At 42.5% G+C, this 17,213-nt stretch overlaps 1 protein-coding gene across 3 annotated transcripts in view; it reads right to left on the bottom strand.

Annotated features, from left to right (window-relative positions):
- Positions 1-16,918, bottom strand: part of LOC140732487 (poly(U)-binding-splicing factor PUF60-like) — an 81,783-nt gene extending 64,865 nt beyond the window's left edge. For 2 of the 3 annotated variants that reach the window (XM_073055232.1, XM_073055229.1), the window contains exons 1-2: positions 16,829-16,918; positions 15,712-15,753 (exon numbers count right to left, since the gene is read on the bottom strand). In XM_073055232.1, coding sequence (XP_072911333.1) covers positions 15,712-15,753; positions 16,829-16,855 — 69 coding nt within the window. In that variant the 5' untranslated portion in view covers positions 16,856-16,918. The remainder of the gene's footprint in view (positions 1-15,711; positions 15,754-16,828) is intronic. The other variant, XM_073055230.1, reaches the window with a different exon arrangement.
- Between the last annotated feature and the right edge of the window lie 295 nt (positions 16,919-17,213).

Consider the following 17,213-nt stretch of genomic DNA (forward strand, 5'->3'; position numbering starts at 1 on the left):
CAAGCTAAAGGACAGCTTCTAATCCACTCATCTAAGTATTGAATGGGCCCTTCATGGCTACCAAGTATATCTGCCATAGTCACTGATTAACAGTATACTTCCCATTTTTTAACCTCTGACTCTATATTTCTAAAATATTGAAATCCTAGAACATTAAGGATCCAAACACAAGAAAATCTGCAGATGCTGGAAATTCAAGCAACACACACAAGATGCTGGTGAAACACAGCAGGCCAGGCAGCATCCATAGTAAGAAGTACAGTCCACTTTTCAGGCCCAGACCCTTCGTCAGGACTAACTGAAAGAAGAGACAGTAGGAGATTTGAAAGTGGGAGGGTGAGGGGGAGATCCGAAGTGACAGGAGAAGCCAGGAGGAGGAGGAGCGATGAAGCTAAGAGCTGGTAAGTTGATTGGAAAAGGGGACAGAGTTGGAGAAGGGGAGGATCATGGGACGGGAGGCCCAGGGAGAAAGAAAGGGGAGGGGAGCACCAGAAGAAGATGGAGGGCAGGCAAGGAGTGATTGTGAGAGGAACATTAATGCCACTCCCCTTCTTACCCCATCCCTTATTTATCTATTCCCCCCTCTTTTTTTTCCTCTCTCTCTGCCCCTCTCACAATTACTCCTTGCCTGTTCTCCATCTCCCTCTGTGCTCCCCTCCCCCTTTCTTTCTCCCTAGACCTCCGTCCCATGATCCTCCCTCTTCTCCAGCTCTGTGTCCCTTTTGCCAATCAACTTTCCAGCTCTTAGCTCATCCCTCCCCCTTTCAAATCTCTTACTATCTCTTCTTTCAGTTAGTCCTGACAAAGGGTCTTGGCCTGAAATGTCGACTGTACTTCTTCCTATGGATGCTGCCTGGCCTGCTGCGTTCCACCATTTTGTGTGTGTTGTTACATTAAGGATCCGGTTTTTTCCGTTCTCTGTAATGGCCATCCTTACCTTTAATACTTATAACATTAAAATACAGTTGAATCTGCCCAATCCATCATTGTCTAATTCCTGCCTGTCCTTCCTTACAGAATTGCCGGTCATAGAAACATAGAAACCCTACAGCACAATACAGGCCCTTCGGCCCACAAAGCTGTGCCGAACATGTCCTTACCTTGGAATTTACCGAGGGTTACCCATAGCCGTCTTTTTTTCTAAGCTCCATATACCTATTCAGATGTCTCTTAAATGACTCTACCGTATCTGCCTCCACCACCATCGCCAGCAGCCCATTCCACGCATTCACCACTCTCTGCGTAAAAAACTTACCCCTGAAATCTCCTCTGTACATACCCACAAGCACCTTAAAACTGTGCCCTCTCATGTTATGACATTTCAGCCCTAGGAAAAAGCCTCTGACTCTCCACACAATCAATGCCTCTCATCATCTTATACACCTCTATCAGGTCACCTCTCATCCTCCGTCACTCCAAGGAGAAAAGGCTGAATTCACTCAACCTATTTTCTTAAGGCATGCTCCCCAATCCAGGCAACATCCTTGTAAATCTCCTCTGCACCCTTCCTATGGTTTCCACATCCTTCCTATAGTGAGGCAACCAGAACTGAGCACAGTACTCCAAGTGGGGTCTAACCAGGGTCCTATATAGCTGCAACATTAACTTTCGGCTCCTAAACTTAATCCCACGATTGATGAAGGCCAATGAACCGTATGCCTTCTTAAGCACAGAGTCAACCTGCACAGCAACTTTGAGTGTCCTATGGTCTCAGGCCCCAAGATCCCTCTGATCCTCCACACTGCCAAGAGTCTTACCATTAATACTATAATCTGCCATCATATTTGACCCACCAAAATGAACCACCTCACACTTAATTGGGTTAAACTCCATCTGCCCTTTCTCGGCCCAGTTTTGCATCCTATCAATGTCCCACTGTAACCTCTGACAGCCCTCCACACTATCCACATCACCTCCAACCTTTGTGTCTTCAGCAAATTTACTAACCCAACCCTCCACTTCCTCATCCAGGTCATTTATAAAAATCATGAAGAGCAAGGGTCCCAGAACAGATCTCTGAGGCACACCACTGGTCACCTGCCTCCATGTAGAATATGACAGAATATCTACAGACTATGATAGAATATCTACAACCACTCTTTGCCTTCTGCAGGCAAGCCAGTTCTGGATCCACAAAGCAATGTCCCCTTGGATCCCATGCCTCCTTACTTTCTCAATAAGCCTTGCATGGGGTACCTTATCAAATGCCTTGCTGAAATCTATGTACACTACATCTACTGCCCTACCTTCATTCACGTGTTTAGTCGCATCCTCAAAAATTTCAATCAGGTTCATAAGGTACGACCTGCCTTTGACAAAGCCATGCTGACTATTCCTCATCATATTATACATCTCCAAATGTTCATAAATCCTGTCTCTCAGGATCTTTTCCATCAACTTGCCAACCACTGAAGTAAGATTCACTGGTCTATAATTTCCTCAGCTATCTCTACTCTCTTTCTTGAATAAGGGAACAACATCCACAACTCTCCAATCTTCTGGAACTTCTCCCATCCCCATTGATGATGCAAAAGTGTCCTGACATCAATGTTCCTGATGTGGTCTAGTTCCCATGGCCTTCAAATTAAAGTTGCTCAGGGCTCATCCTGAAGATGAAGCCACAGGGAATCTGTGGGTATTCATTCTCTTCGCCAGGAGAGTGCAGTTGTGAGGCAGTATTATTCCGAGTGGAGCTCTCTGACCACTGGTGTTCTGTGCTGGGGCCTCTATAGTTTGTGATTTTGATTTGGACAAAAATGTCAGTTTGCAGACAACAAAGATTGTCAGGTGCAGATAATGAAGGCTGATAAAGAAAACAGCAGGCTATAGCTGAGCTGTAATGTGGTGATTGGTTTATTATTCTAACAAGTACTGACGTGCAGTGAAAATCTTTGTTTTGCATGACATCTCACTGCTGTTAGTGCCATGAGGTAGAACAAGGGAGAGTGATAAAAAATGCAAATTAAAGTGCAGACTAGGTGCATCGCCAAAATGGAGAACTTGAACAAAAGTATCAAACTAGAGTGACACACATTACAGATATTACTCAGGTACTAACGGAGAATTAATTGGAAACAGCTGTTTTTGGGCAAGTTCCATCAGCATACAGAGGCTGTTAAAAGACTAACTGCAGAGTGTAGGACACGTCCTCAATTGAATTTACAAGGATGGTAAGCTAAGAGAACATTAGATGTTGTAAGTGGTGGTGACTTTAGACAAGATAATGGTATACACAAGGTTCCGGAAACCAAAATTCAATCTAGCCCTTGAGGACTATAAAGATGCCATGAAAGAAAAGAGAATTAGGAAAGCCAGGGGGGCATGAAAAGTTCTTGACCAGTGTGATTAAAGAGAATTCCACAGCATTATATACATAAATCCAAGATCGAGGATAACTAGAGAGGGAAGAACCTCACAAGGATAAAAGAGGAGGAGGAGGATGTTAGTGAGGTCCTAAATAAGTACTTTGCTTAGGAATTTACCAAGGTTAGTGAAGGACAGCAAGCAAAAGAGATCAATGTAGAGCATGCTAATATGTCAAGGCGTATTGAGATAAAGAAAGATATAGTGTTGAGTCTCTTAAAAAATAAGCGGATGTCCCCACAGCCTAAGGGGACAGATCTATCTCTCATTGTTGAGAGACAAGTTAGAATGCTGGAGCCTTGACCAAATTCTTCGTGTCACATCCAGCTACAAGCAAAGTCTCGAGTCACTAATGTTCTTCTATTGGTCAAGGAGGAAAATAGCGATAATCCTGGAAACTAGAGACAGCTGAGTCTCACATCAGTTATAGGAAAGCTAATGGAAAGGATTCCTAGGGATAGGATTGACGAGCATTTGGAGAACCATGGCCTATTTAGGTAGAGCTGTGAATGCTGGCTACATAAATATTAGAAAGGGATTTGACAAGGTCCCTGATGACAGGCTCATCAGAAGATTAAGGCACATGGTGAGTTCAGAATTACCATTTTGGATTTAGAATTGGATTGCCCATAGATGACAAAGGGTAGTAATTGAAAGGACTCATTCTGGTTGGAGGTCAATAACAAGTGGTGTTCCACTGGGATCTGTACTGAGACTTCTGCTGTTTGGGATACAAATATCTTGATAAAAATGACTTGGATGAAAATGTGGATGGATGAGAGAGTTAAATTCACAGACGATACAAATATCAAAGGACACAGCAGAATATTGATCTGCTGGAGATGAGTGAAAAAATGGCAAATAATGGCCAAATTTATGTTGCACTTTGGAAGATCAAATGTAAAGAGACAGTACATTGTTAATAATAGACACTTGAGTTTTGATGCAGAGCTGGATCTTGGAGTCCAAGTCTACAGCTCCCTGAAAATAGCTGCAGATGTTGATGAAGTAATAAAAGCTTCCATCTGGTGTTCAAAAATCAAGAAGTTACGTTGCACTTTATAACACGATTTGATCGAATCTGGAGTGCTGCATTCAGTTCTGGTTGCCCCATTACAGGATGGAAATGGAGGCATTGAAGAGGTTGCAGAAGAGGTTTATCAGGAGGTTTTCTGGATTAGAGGGCAAATACTACAAGGACACTGGACAGTTTGTTTTCCAAGAGCAGTGAAGACAGAGATATGACAGAAGTTTCTAAGATTACAAGAGGCATAGATAGGTTAGACAGCTGGCATCCTTATCCCTAGAGTCAAAATGTCTAAAGTTGGAAGGTATGCATTTCAAGTGAGCCTAAGTTCAAAGAAGATGTACAAAGCAATTTCCACCCACACACATGCACAGACCGGGTGGTGGTAGAAGCAAATACTAATGTGGCATTCGGGAGGCTTAGATAGGCACATGAATGCATAGAGAATGGAGGGTTATGGACAGAGTGCAGACAGAAAGAATTAGCTTCGTTAGTCATTTAATTACTACGATTTGTCCAGCACAACACTGCAGGTTGAATGGCCTGTTCTGGTTCTGAGTTGTTGTGTACCCCATGTTTTTTTATTTCACATTTGCCTTCAATACCATACATCCCTCATTGCTGTGGGGGGGGGGGGGGGGGGGGGGAGAGAGAACGACTCCGTTCCATGTAGGATGGCACTTCTATTGTATCCTGGATAATGGACTATCTGACTGGCAGACCAGAGTATGTGCAGCTTCAGAGCTGTATGTCAGACATGTAGCACTGGGGCTCCATAGGGGACAGTATTGGCTCCCTTCCTGTTTACCTCGGACCTCAGATACACCACTGAGTCACATCATATGCAGAAATTCTCTGATGACTCAATAATAGTTGAGTGTATAAAGGGAGGATGAATACAGGGCCCTGGTCAAAAGGTACAAGCTGAATCATCAGCAGCTCTATCAGATCCTGACAGACTTTAAGGAGACTAAGCCTGCATTGTTCCTTGTTATTGTTGACGATGAGGACCTACAAGTAACTGGATGACATCCTTGAGTGGAGCAGCACCAGAGGCCGTGTACAATTAGGACCAAAGTCGCCTCTACTTCTTGAGGAGACTGAGGTCCGTTGGAGTATGCAGGGCTCTCCTTCACATGTTCTATCAGTCTGTTGTTGCCAGTACAACCTTCTATGCAGTAGTGTGCTGGGGCAATGGTATCAACATGGGCGATGCCAACAAGTTCAATAAACTGACTGGAAAGGCTGGGTGTTATTGGAGTCAAATTGGAAACACTGGAGGATGTGGTAAAACAAAGGACCCTGCAGAAAATCCTGGCAAAACTGGACATTGTTTCTCATCCTCTTCACACTGCCTTGACTGAACAGAGCAGCACTTTTAGTAATAGACCAAGACAACTGCGCTACTCCAAAGAGCGATATAAGAGGTCATTCTTGCCCTCAGCTATTACGGTCAATCATGAGTCAACCTGTAGCCGGGGAAGTGACGACCCCCTCCTGTTAGACTGTTCGTGGTCACATTTTAATTCTTTCTTACTTTTCCAATATTTGTATTTCTTTGCACTTAGACTATAAGATATAGAAGCAGAATTCGGGCATTCAGTCTATCAAGTCTGCTCCACCATTTCAACACAGACGTTCCCGGACATTACTCAACCCCCCCAGACCTGCCTTCTTGCCATAACCTTTGATGCCCTGACTTTGGTCCTTATTGTACACAGCCTCTGGTGCTGTTCCACTCAAGGATGTCATCCAGTTACTTGTAGGTCCTCGTCATCAACAATAACAAGGAACAATGCAGGCTTAGTCTCCTTAAAGTCTGTCAGGATCTGATAGAAACAGGAACCGATCAACTTCCACCTTAAATATACTCACAGACTTGCCCTCCACTGCAGTCTGTGGCATAGCATTCCACAGATTCATACTCTCTGGCTAAAAAAAAATCGTCTTTACCTCTGCTCTAAAATGTCATCCCTCAATTTTGAGGCTATGCCCTCTAGTTCTGGGTAGACTCACCAAAGGAACATCCTTTCCACATCCACCCTACTAGTCTTTTCAACATTCAGTAGGTTTCAACGAGATTCCAACACCCCCCCCCCACCCCCCAACACACATTCTTCTAAGTTCCAGTGAGTGCAGGCCCAAAGCTGCCAAATGCTCCTCTTATGTTAACCCTCCATTCCCATGAACCTCCTCTGGAGTCTTTCCAATAACACATTCTTTCTGAGATATGGGGCCCAATACTCCCAAGTGCAGCCTGACTATTGTCTTATAAAGGCTCAGTATTATGTCTTTGCTTTTATATTCTATTCCCCTTGAAATAAATGCCAAATTGCATTTGTCTTCTTTACCACAGATGCAACCTGGAAATTAACCTTCTGGAGAGCTTGCACAAGGACTCCCAAGTCCCTCTGCCGTTTGAACCTTCTCCCCATTTAGATAATAGTCAGCACTACTGTTCCTCTTACCAAATACATTATTGTAGATTTCCCAACATTGTATTCCATCTACCACTTTTTGCCCATTCATTCAATTCGTCCAAGTCCTGCTGCAAAAACATTGCTTCCTCAGCACTACATGCACCTCTACCTAAGTATCGTTAGTAAACTTTGCCAAACAGCCAGAAATTCCATTATCCAAACCACTGACAAACAATGTGAAAAGTAGTGGTCCCAATAGTGACTATTAAGGAACACCATTAGTCATTGCAGTCAACCAGAAAAGGCCCCACTTATACCCACTCACTGCTTCCTGCCTGTCAGCCAGCCATTCATCTATCTATACCAGAATCCTTCCTATAATGCCATAGGATTTTATCTTGTTAAGCAGCATCATGTGAGGCACCTTTATCAAAAGCCTTCCGAAAATCTCAGTAAATGACATCCACTGCCTCTTCCTTTGTCCATCCTCCTTGTTACTTCCTCGAAGAACTAACAGATTTGTCAGGCAAGATTTTCATTTACAGAAGCCATGCTGACTTTCATCATTAATCTCCAAGTATACAGAAATCATATCCTTAATAATAGACCTCAAACATTTTCCCAACCTCTGAGGGTAGGCTAACTCACCTATAATTTATTTTCCTTGGCCTTCCTCCCTTCTTAAAGAGTGGAGCGCCATCTGTAATTTTCCAGTCCTCCAGGACTATACCAAAAATCAAGTGTTTTCTTTATATGTTCTTTTTATGATACAAAGTGTGCACAAGTTATCTCTTCAGCAATCTCTCTCAGAACTCTGGTATACAGTCCATCTGGGCCAGGTGACTTATCCACCTTAAGAAATTTGAGTTCGCACAGTCCTTTTCCCTTTGTAGTAACAATGCCACTTACAGACCTCTTGACAACCTGCTAGAGTATTCACAGTAAAGGCTGATGCAAAGTACCCATTAGGATCATCTGCCATTTATTTGTCTCCCATTACTACCTCACCCGCATCATTTTTCAGTGGTCCAATATCAACTCTTTATATAACTGAAAAAAAACTTTTGGTAACAACACACACAAAATGCTGGTGGGAGTCAGCAGGAGACGCTCATGGAGTGAGCACTGTTTTCAGATTCGCTCCATAACCTTTACTTTTTTTAACCTATGATCACCCTTATTTAACTTATTTTTACCTACACCAAAAGATTCTTGCTACTTTTTTGGACTTATCCTTAAGAGTTTATTGTGAATTTTTGAAGAAATGGCTCTTAGATCTAAAGCGCGAGAAACTGGGAAAAATCCTAACGGAAAGGGGAAAAAGCAAATTGATCCTAAACGTACGGAATTAACTTATGAGTTGTTATTGGATGTCTTAAATGAAAAATTTGAAGAACAACGACTAATTTTTAAACAAGATATAAAGGCTTTTCAAGATTATATGGATAAGACGGATTCAGTAGTCAACCAGCAGCAAGTTCTAATCGCAACTCTGCAAGAAGAAGCTCGGAAGCGAGATTTGATCATTGAAAAACTGGAGCAGGACTTACTTTCGGTGATTAAACAAGTGGAAACACTTAAAGCCAAGAGTGTTGACTTTGAGAATCGGTCCAGAAGACAGAACCTACGCATACTTGGTCTCCCGGAAGGTATTGAACAAGGGGACCCCTCGAAGTACTTTGCCCAACTTTTAAAGGATGCGTTTCCTTCCGTATTTCCAGATAGTCTGCCGCTACTCGACCGCGCTCACAGAATTATGCATCGATCAACAAGTACTCCAGCTAAACCACCGGTTGTAATTGTCCGATTTCACTATGTGCATGTTAAAGAGCAACTTATTCGTGTGGCTCGGCGTGTAGGGATGGTCAAATTTCAAGATCACAACTTCCGTTTGGTAGAAGATTTTAGTCCAGAGGTAATAAAGCAAAGGCTTCTTTTTAAACCTCTGATGTCTGAATGTTATGAGAAAAATCTAAAGCCTGTGCTCTTATGCCCTGCGAAGCTCAGAATATCGCCTCCGAATGCTCCACGGCAGGTCTTTCTTTCAACATCTGATGCAAGAAGATTTCTGAATGAGAACTTCCCTACTGCTACGGATCCTCAATCCTAATAAATGAGTGATTTTGATCGTGCAAGATGGTTTTTATTTCCAAAAACAGTCTTGTTTTTGGCTATTGGTATAGGTTTACTTTATATTTTATACTCTAAAGTTTTTTTTTTTTACTTACTAATCTTGTTATTTTACTTACATTAACCACTGTACTTTATCTTTGGTTATGATTATTAATCCTTTGAAGGTCAATTATTTTTTTACTAAGATGGCGGTTTCTTTAAAATATTTTTGTGTTATTTTTATTTCGCCATTTTTTTGTCTCTCGTCTTCTTCCTATAATGCACCTCTTATCACAGTTTAAATTTGTTTTGGTGTTTGGGTTTTTAACCCAATTTATAAGTTATTAGTGATTATATTCTTTTTGGGTTTTTTTTACGATTAATTATATTAAGAAGTTTGGTTTTGGTATAGTGATTATTATTTCTTTAGAGTTTGGGTGGATCTTTTTTTATCCTTTATATCCGGAGTTGTCTTCTACTGATATGGGGGTAGAGTTAGTTTCATTCTTCCTTTTTCTCGGCCTATCTCTGGCTGAGATTGTCTTTTTTCTTCTTCTTGGGTGGGGGTGGGAGGTCTTTTTCTAAATCTTATGGTTTTTATTCTAGTTTTTTTTAGTTTTTTCATTTGGGCTGATTTTGAACTACAAAAATGTCCGCTATGTCATCACTTCCGGGTCCGCCCCTTATTTTTGTTCCTCTTCCAGGTACGAGCTCATAATTTGGTTAACCCTTTATATACCAAAGGGCTGATTTCAGAAATATGGCTCAGAATATTCATTTTGTCTCTTGGAATACTAATGGTTTAAACCATCCAAATAAACGGAAAAAGATTTTCAAACTATTCCAAAGACTTAATGCTCATATTATTTTTGTACAAGAAACTCATGTGAGGAAAGAGGACAAATATCGCTTTTTTAGGTTTTGGAGGGGTCAACAGTATCATTCGAATTCGAATGCCAAAGTAAAGGGAGTTTCAATTTTTATTGACTCCTCTATTGCATTTGTCCAACATGATATCTTTTCAGATCCGAATGGTAGATTTTTGTTAATTACTGACTTACTTTTCAACAAAAAGGTTGCTATGGTTAATGTTTATGCTCCAAATGTTGATTGTCCCGATTTTTTTAAGTCCTTATTTACTTCCTTACCTAATTTAAATGAATATAAGTTAATAATGGGTGGTGACTTTAATTGTTGTTTAAATCCTTTGATGGACAAATCTTTATCTACTCAGACTTTACCTAATAAGTCGGCCACTTGTATTAACTCCTTTTTGACTGATAATGGAATTTTTTATATTTGGAGATTTCGGCATTCTAAGTACAAAGAGTTTCATTTTTCTCACATGTTTATCATTCTTACTCGAGAATTGATTATTTTTTTATTGACTCTTGTTTTATTCCATCGGTAATTGGTTGTAATTATGATATTATAGCCATCTCTGACCATGCTCCATTAAAACTTTCTATTAAATTTATGGATACAGCTTCTAGTGCTAGACAATGGCGATTTGACTCTACCTTATTGCAAGATCCGGATTTTATTAAATTTATGAAGGAACAGATAGATAGATAGATAGATAGATACTTTATTCATCCCCATGGGGAAATTCAACTTTTTTCCAATGTCCCATACACTTGTTGTAGCAAAACTAATTACATACAATACTTAACTCAGTAAAAAATATGATATGCATCTAAATCACTATCTCAAGAAGCATTAATAATAGCTTTTAAAAAGTTCTTAAGTCCTGGCGGTAGAATTGTAAAGCCTAATGGCATTGGGGAGTATTGACCTCTTCATCCTGTCTGAGGAGCATTGCATCGATAGTAACCTGTCGCTGAAACTGCTTCTCTGTCTCTGGATGGTGCTATGTAGAGGATGTTCAGAGTTTTCCATAATTGACCGTAGCCTACTCAGCGCCCTTCGCTCAGCTACCGATGTTAAACTCTCCAGTACTTTGCCCACGACAGAGCCCGCCTTCCTTACCAGCTTATTAAGACGTGAGGCGTCCCTCTTCTTAATGCTTCCTCCCCAACACGCCACCACAAAGAAGAGGGCGCTCTCCACAACTGACCTATAGAACATCTTCAGCATCTCACTACAGACATTGAATGACGCCAACCTTCTAAGGAAGTACAGTCGACTCTGTGCCTTCCTGCACAAGGCATCTGTGTTGGCAGTCCAGTCTAGCTTCTCGTCTAACTGTACTCCCAGATACTTGTAGATCTTAACCTGCTCCACATATTCTCCATTAATGATCACTGGCTCCATATGAGGCCTAGATCTCCTAAAGTCCACCACCATCTCCTTGGTCTTGGTGATATTGAGACGCAGGTAGTTTGAGTTGCACCATATCACAAAGTCCTGTATCAGTTTCCTATACTCCTCCTCCTGTCCATTCCTGACACACCCCACTATGGCCGTGTCATCAGCGAACTTCTGCACATGGCAGGACTCCGAGTTATATTGGAAGTCTGATGAACAGATTGATTTCTTCTTTTCAACTAATTCCACAGATGTTATTTTTTGCGGAACACTTTGGGACACTTTTAAAACATACATACGTGGACAGATTATCTCCTATTCTGTTGGTCTGAGAAAACGCATCAAGATGGAAACTCTTTTATTGGTTGATAAAATTAAAGAGATTGACAAGAAATATTCGATTACTCCTAGCAAGGAGCTTTACAAACAAAGAGTTGAACTTCAAACGGAACATAGTTTATTATTTACATCTTCGATTGAAAATCAATTAATGAAAACCAGATCTGATTTTTATATACATAGTGATAAATCGGGTACTGTTAGCTAGTCAATTGAAGAATGCTTTGGTTAAACGTCAAATAACTAAGATCCGTCAGCAGAATGGGGATCTGACAGTTAACCATGATGAGATAAATAAATCATTTCAAGATTTTTATACCTCCCTGTATCATTCCGAATTCCCTAATGATCGTAATACCATGTGTGATTTTCTTGGGAAATTGAATTTTCCAAAATTATCATCAGATGATTTTTCAATATTAGAAACTCCTTCCGATACAAAGTACCGTAGATTCCGGATTATAAGCCGCTACTTTTTTCCCACATTTTGAACAGCTTTGAACTCTGCGGCCTATAATCCAGAGCGGCTAATACATGGTTTTTTTTCATGCCGCCTCGTAAACATTTTGCCTCGTAACAGTAGACCAATAAAATTGATGAGTAGTTCACAGAGGTCCAATGAAATTGTACGATAAATCAAGCGCACTTTCACAATTAAATTATTGTAAATCAGTCATTTGTACTCACCCTCATCAACATGGAAAATACTCGAAGAAAAGCAAGACCCGAGCGCGTCAGACCCGATTAGACCCGATCGCATTGCGCAAGCGCGTCAGACCCGATTAGACCCGATAGCATTGCGCAAGCGCGTCAGACCCGATTAGACCCGATCGCATTGCGCAAGCGCGTCAGACCCGATTAGACCCGAGCGAAAACGCTGCTTTTAAGTTAAAGTTGATCAATAACTTTTCCTGGTAGGCTGCAGTCTATATATTTTTACCAGTCGCTAGGAGATATTGGAATGTTGTTCGTGCTGTTCAGTAAAAAAGTATATGCAACGTAATTTGTGTTACCGATACGTATGTATATTTAAAAGTAGCGGTGCGGCCTAAAATCCGGTGCGGCCTTTACAATTAAAAAATTGATTTTATTTCTAAAATTAGAGCCTGCGGCTTTTAATCAGGTGCGCTCTGTAGTCCGGAATCTACGGTAGATCCTTTGATGTTAAGCTCCAACTATGGCCTTCTTTCAGTCACAGCTCTGAAGCCTACATCATATTGACCAATGTTTAACTGCGCCACTAGTTCGACCCCCTTACTGCAAATGCTACATGCATTTAAATACAGTACCTTCAGTCCTGCATTCTTTGCCCTTTTGAATTTTGCCTCTGTGGTACAATTTAACTCTTTGCTCTGTCTGCATTTGTACCCATATCGTTGGTACCAATATGTATCACGACATCTGGCTCCCTTTTCAGGAAACATCGCAGAGCTTGGCACCCAGGAGGCAAACTACCATCTGTGTCTCTTTTTCGATCTACAGAATCGCCTATCTGCGCCCCCCCCCCCCCCAACTATAGAGTCTCCTAGTACTGCTGCCATCCTCTTCAGTTCCATTCCTTTCTGAGCCACAGGGCCAGACTCAGTGCCAGAAGCATGGTCACTGTTGCTTCCCCCAGATAAATCATTTTCCACCCCCCCCCCCCCCCAAAATGGTGTACTTACTGTTAAGGGGGAGCCCCAGGGGTGCTTTCCACTATCTAACGTTCTCCCTTCCCTTTCCTGACAGTCACCCATTTATCTGACTCCTGTAACCTTGGGGTGACTACCTCACTGTAGCTCCTGTCTTATCACCTCTTCACTTTCTCTAACAAGCCGAAGATCGAGCCACAGGTCCAGTTCTATAACAGTCTCTAAGGAGCTGTATCTCAATGCACCTGTGTAAGGACAGAGAGGCTGGTAGTCTGGAAATCCCACATCTCACACACAGAACAGAACACTGGCCATGTAAACATACCCCCTATACTCTCATGTTAAATTAGAAAGTAATAAGAAATAAGGAATTAACTTACCCACTTACCTTACCTCAACTGAAGCCCTCGTAATACTACTGTGACACTACAATTTCCTTTGGGATCAATGAAGTATCTATTTATCTAGATAGCTTCTAAGATATCAACTCAAGAGTCAGGCTTCCTTTAAAAGCCTTTGCTCTGGTCATCCTTTCTTCGATTCCAGTTCTGACCCCAACGTTGTATCAGCATCCTAGACAATACCAACTGCAATTGGCTTACAAAATCTGTAGATAAAAGGCAAGCCCTAAAAAAAATTATGCGATTCAAGACCACAATTGCTGCCTACATCTCAGAGATTCATTTGAGGCCAGAGATGGGCATGGGCAGGAGGAAGGAACTGATCAATATAACGACAGCACTCTGCACACAAATTAGCAAGTACTACATGATACACTGTCTTAAGCATAGATTTCGAATGCTTCCCAGAAATAACCTGTACTATGAGCAGTATTTTTCTAGGATCAAATTCTGTGCAAATATACACATTTGGTCACTTCTCATGAGGTTCATACTTAGACATAGGGGTCATCTTGAGGAAAGTTGAATTAAATTGGATGCACATCAGAATAGGGCATCATATTAAAATCACAAGCTGTGACAAGGTAGATGCTGAGAAGTCATTGTTCCACCAAGGAAAAAGTCTATAAGCAAAGGCACAGGAAAAAATCTCATGAGCCAGAGTGAATTTGAATCTTTGTAACTACAGAACCGCTCACTTGATACCAAGAAATTTATTTGTACCAATATCAAAGCAGACAAGCCACCCATCAGACCGAAGCTCCAAAGTTGAAGAAGTCACTCCCGGTGCAGGCAAGCTTGTAAAGCTCTCAATTTTTACTGCGTTTTTTTTTAAACTCTCATTGGAACTGGAGTTTCAAATAGAAGGGGAAATTGAGAGAGATAATAGATCGATACCCTCGATCTTTATACATCTGCCATGGAGAAAATAAACTATCTATCCCCATTATAATTCTGCATAACTCAACTCTAAACCTCCCCAACTCCAAGAAAAATAAACCCAGTCTAGCCAGCCAGCCCCTCCTCATAAATGAAATGCTCCATTTTAAGAAACATCCTGGTGAATCTCTTGGGAGTCCTCAACATTGACTCCAGATTCCATGAAGTCTCCACAGCATTAAAATAGATATAGGCAAAGAAAATTCTTCATAACCACCAGCTCTTCCTCAGTTAAACAGAACATTACAGACTGGTACAGACGCTTCAGCCCACAATGTTGTGCCAACCTTATAACCTATTATAAAAATATATCTAATGTTACCCTCCTCATAGGCACATGGATGATAGAAAACTGGAGAGCAATCTAATAAGAGTTTCTAAAGCACCCCTAATGTATCGCTCCCTCTACCACCACCAGCAGCACAATCTGCAGACTAACCACTCTAAAAACTTACCTCTGCTAACCCCCTATACTTTTCTCTAATCACCTTAAACTTATGTCCATTTTCACTCTGGGAAAACGTCTCTGGCTATCCACTCATGCCTCATCACCTTGTACACCTCTATCAAGCCACCTCGCATCCTCCTTCGCTCCATAGAGAAAAGCCCTAACTCACTCAGTCATAAGACATGCTCTCTAATCCATGCCTCGTAAATATCCTCTGCACACTAAAGCTTCCACATCCTTCCTATACAGTAATGAGGTAACCAGAATTGAACACAGTATCCCAAGTCTAACCTGGGTTTTAATGCACTGTAACATCACCTCATGGTTCCTGAACTCCATCCACCAACTAATGAAGGACAATGCACCATACACTTTATCAACCTGTATGGCAAATTTGAAGAAAGATGTTAAACGATATCACACTATCATTGCAGATTTTAATCCTGGAACTGCCTGCCAAACAACTGTGTCAAGGTAACTTCAACAGAAGGACCACAGCTGTTCAAGGCTCACCACCAACTTGGTATTTAAAGATGAGTAAGAAATACTGGCTTTGCCAGCAATATCCACACTCCAGGAATTAACTTGCAGCAGTAGCAGAGTATACCAGCTTCCTCCATCAGCAATACAGCCTATAAAAAGTAGACCAGGGCCCTCAATCCTCAGGATGCCTGGATCTCTTAATTAAGTGCACACCATACACAAATTCCCTACTGTCAAAATGAACAGAGCATGCAGCAATGAAGCATCTTCAAAAACCTACCAGCATCATCTGTAACGTTTGGCTTCCCAAGGGTTCCAGCATCTATTGGATTGAACAAAGAGCACCATGACTGTAAAGGGCAATAAATAGCCTCACCTACCTGCATAACACATACTGTACAAGCCATCGAGTCGAGACCAAAAACAACTCCTTTCAATCAATCAAGTTCCAATCATTGCCCTTACTTAAGATGCTACAAATTTAACAGCTTCACCATCATTTATATAGTGAATTCAAGTGAACAATAGACCCAAAACTGAATTGCAATGCTACACAAACAGGTTTAGAGCAGACCCATTTGTACAGCAAAGGCCAGGATCTTCCCCAAGATCAATTGTCAGCTCACTGTACACCACTCATAAACATCAACTAGACCAGCTTCTCCCTGCTGCTCTCCAGATCTCCTAATCCCATCCATCCACTTCACCCTCCCCAATCTTTCACCTCTATTCTAAGTCAACCCTTAGAACACATAAAAGTTTCAGTCCATGACTTTGTGCAAACCTTTTAGCTTACTCTAACATCAATCTAACCCTCCCTCCCGGGTCACTCTTTATTTTTCTATCATCCATGTGCCTATCTAAGAACCTCTTAAATGGCCCGAATAACTCCCCATCTTCTGCCCCCTGTCCTCCTTCCCCCACCCCCGAATCCCCTCCTCTCCCTCACCCCCCTCCCCTCCCTCCCTCACCTCGAACCCCCTCCTCTCCCTCCCCCACCCCCAAACGCCCTCCACTCCTTCCCCCACCCCCGAACCCCCTCCCCTCGAACCCCCTGTTCCCTCGCCATCTCCCCGTCCCCCTCCACCCTCTATTGTCTATCCCGCTCCTATCGCCCCCTCTATTCTCTACCTCCTACCCCCTCCCCAGGTCCCAATGCCCTATTCCGCCCGCCGACCACCCCCTCCCCCCCCCCCCCCGCCGACCACCCCCCTCCCCCCCCCCCCCCCCGCCGACTTCAGGCGGAGACAGAGGCGCCGACCTCGTGGTTGCATACGCGCTATACGAAGGTCTTGGGTTTGACACCGCATCTTTCCGCTCCCCCTACCACCCTGTTCAGGACAGGCCCGGCGCTTCGATCCGCCCAGAGGCCGACTACCCACCACTGCCGCCGTTACCTGAGGAAAGCTAACCAGCGACGCCATCCACCCGCCGAGCCCACTCTCGCGAGACTCATACACACCGCTCCCGCGAGATAGCGACCGTACACCGGCATAGCCGAGCAAAGGATCTCGCGAGAGGTGTGTGCTGTGCCGCTCACTCACGTGGGACGAAGCCCCGCTTACCGCCATCTTGTGGGGATCCAGGCAGGGCTGCTGTTAGTCTTCTCCTCGGGGAGGCGGTCAACGTGTCTTCCCAAAATATAACTAAACCAGCCCCTCAGCATACCTAACATCATACATGCTGAAAAAAATTGTGTCGTTTGTCATAAATTCGGGGGAATCTACTGAGTGCTTTTGTTATTTTCTAACTACCACGTTTTCACTTGTTTGTCAACAGATT

The sequence above is a fragment of the Hemitrygon akajei genome, chromosome 8 (assembly GCF_048418815.1).
Source record: "Hemitrygon akajei chromosome 8, sHemAka1.3, whole genome shotgun sequence".
Classification (NCBI taxonomy): domain Eukaryota; kingdom Metazoa; phylum Chordata; class Chondrichthyes; order Myliobatiformes; family Dasyatidae; genus Hemitrygon; species Hemitrygon akajei.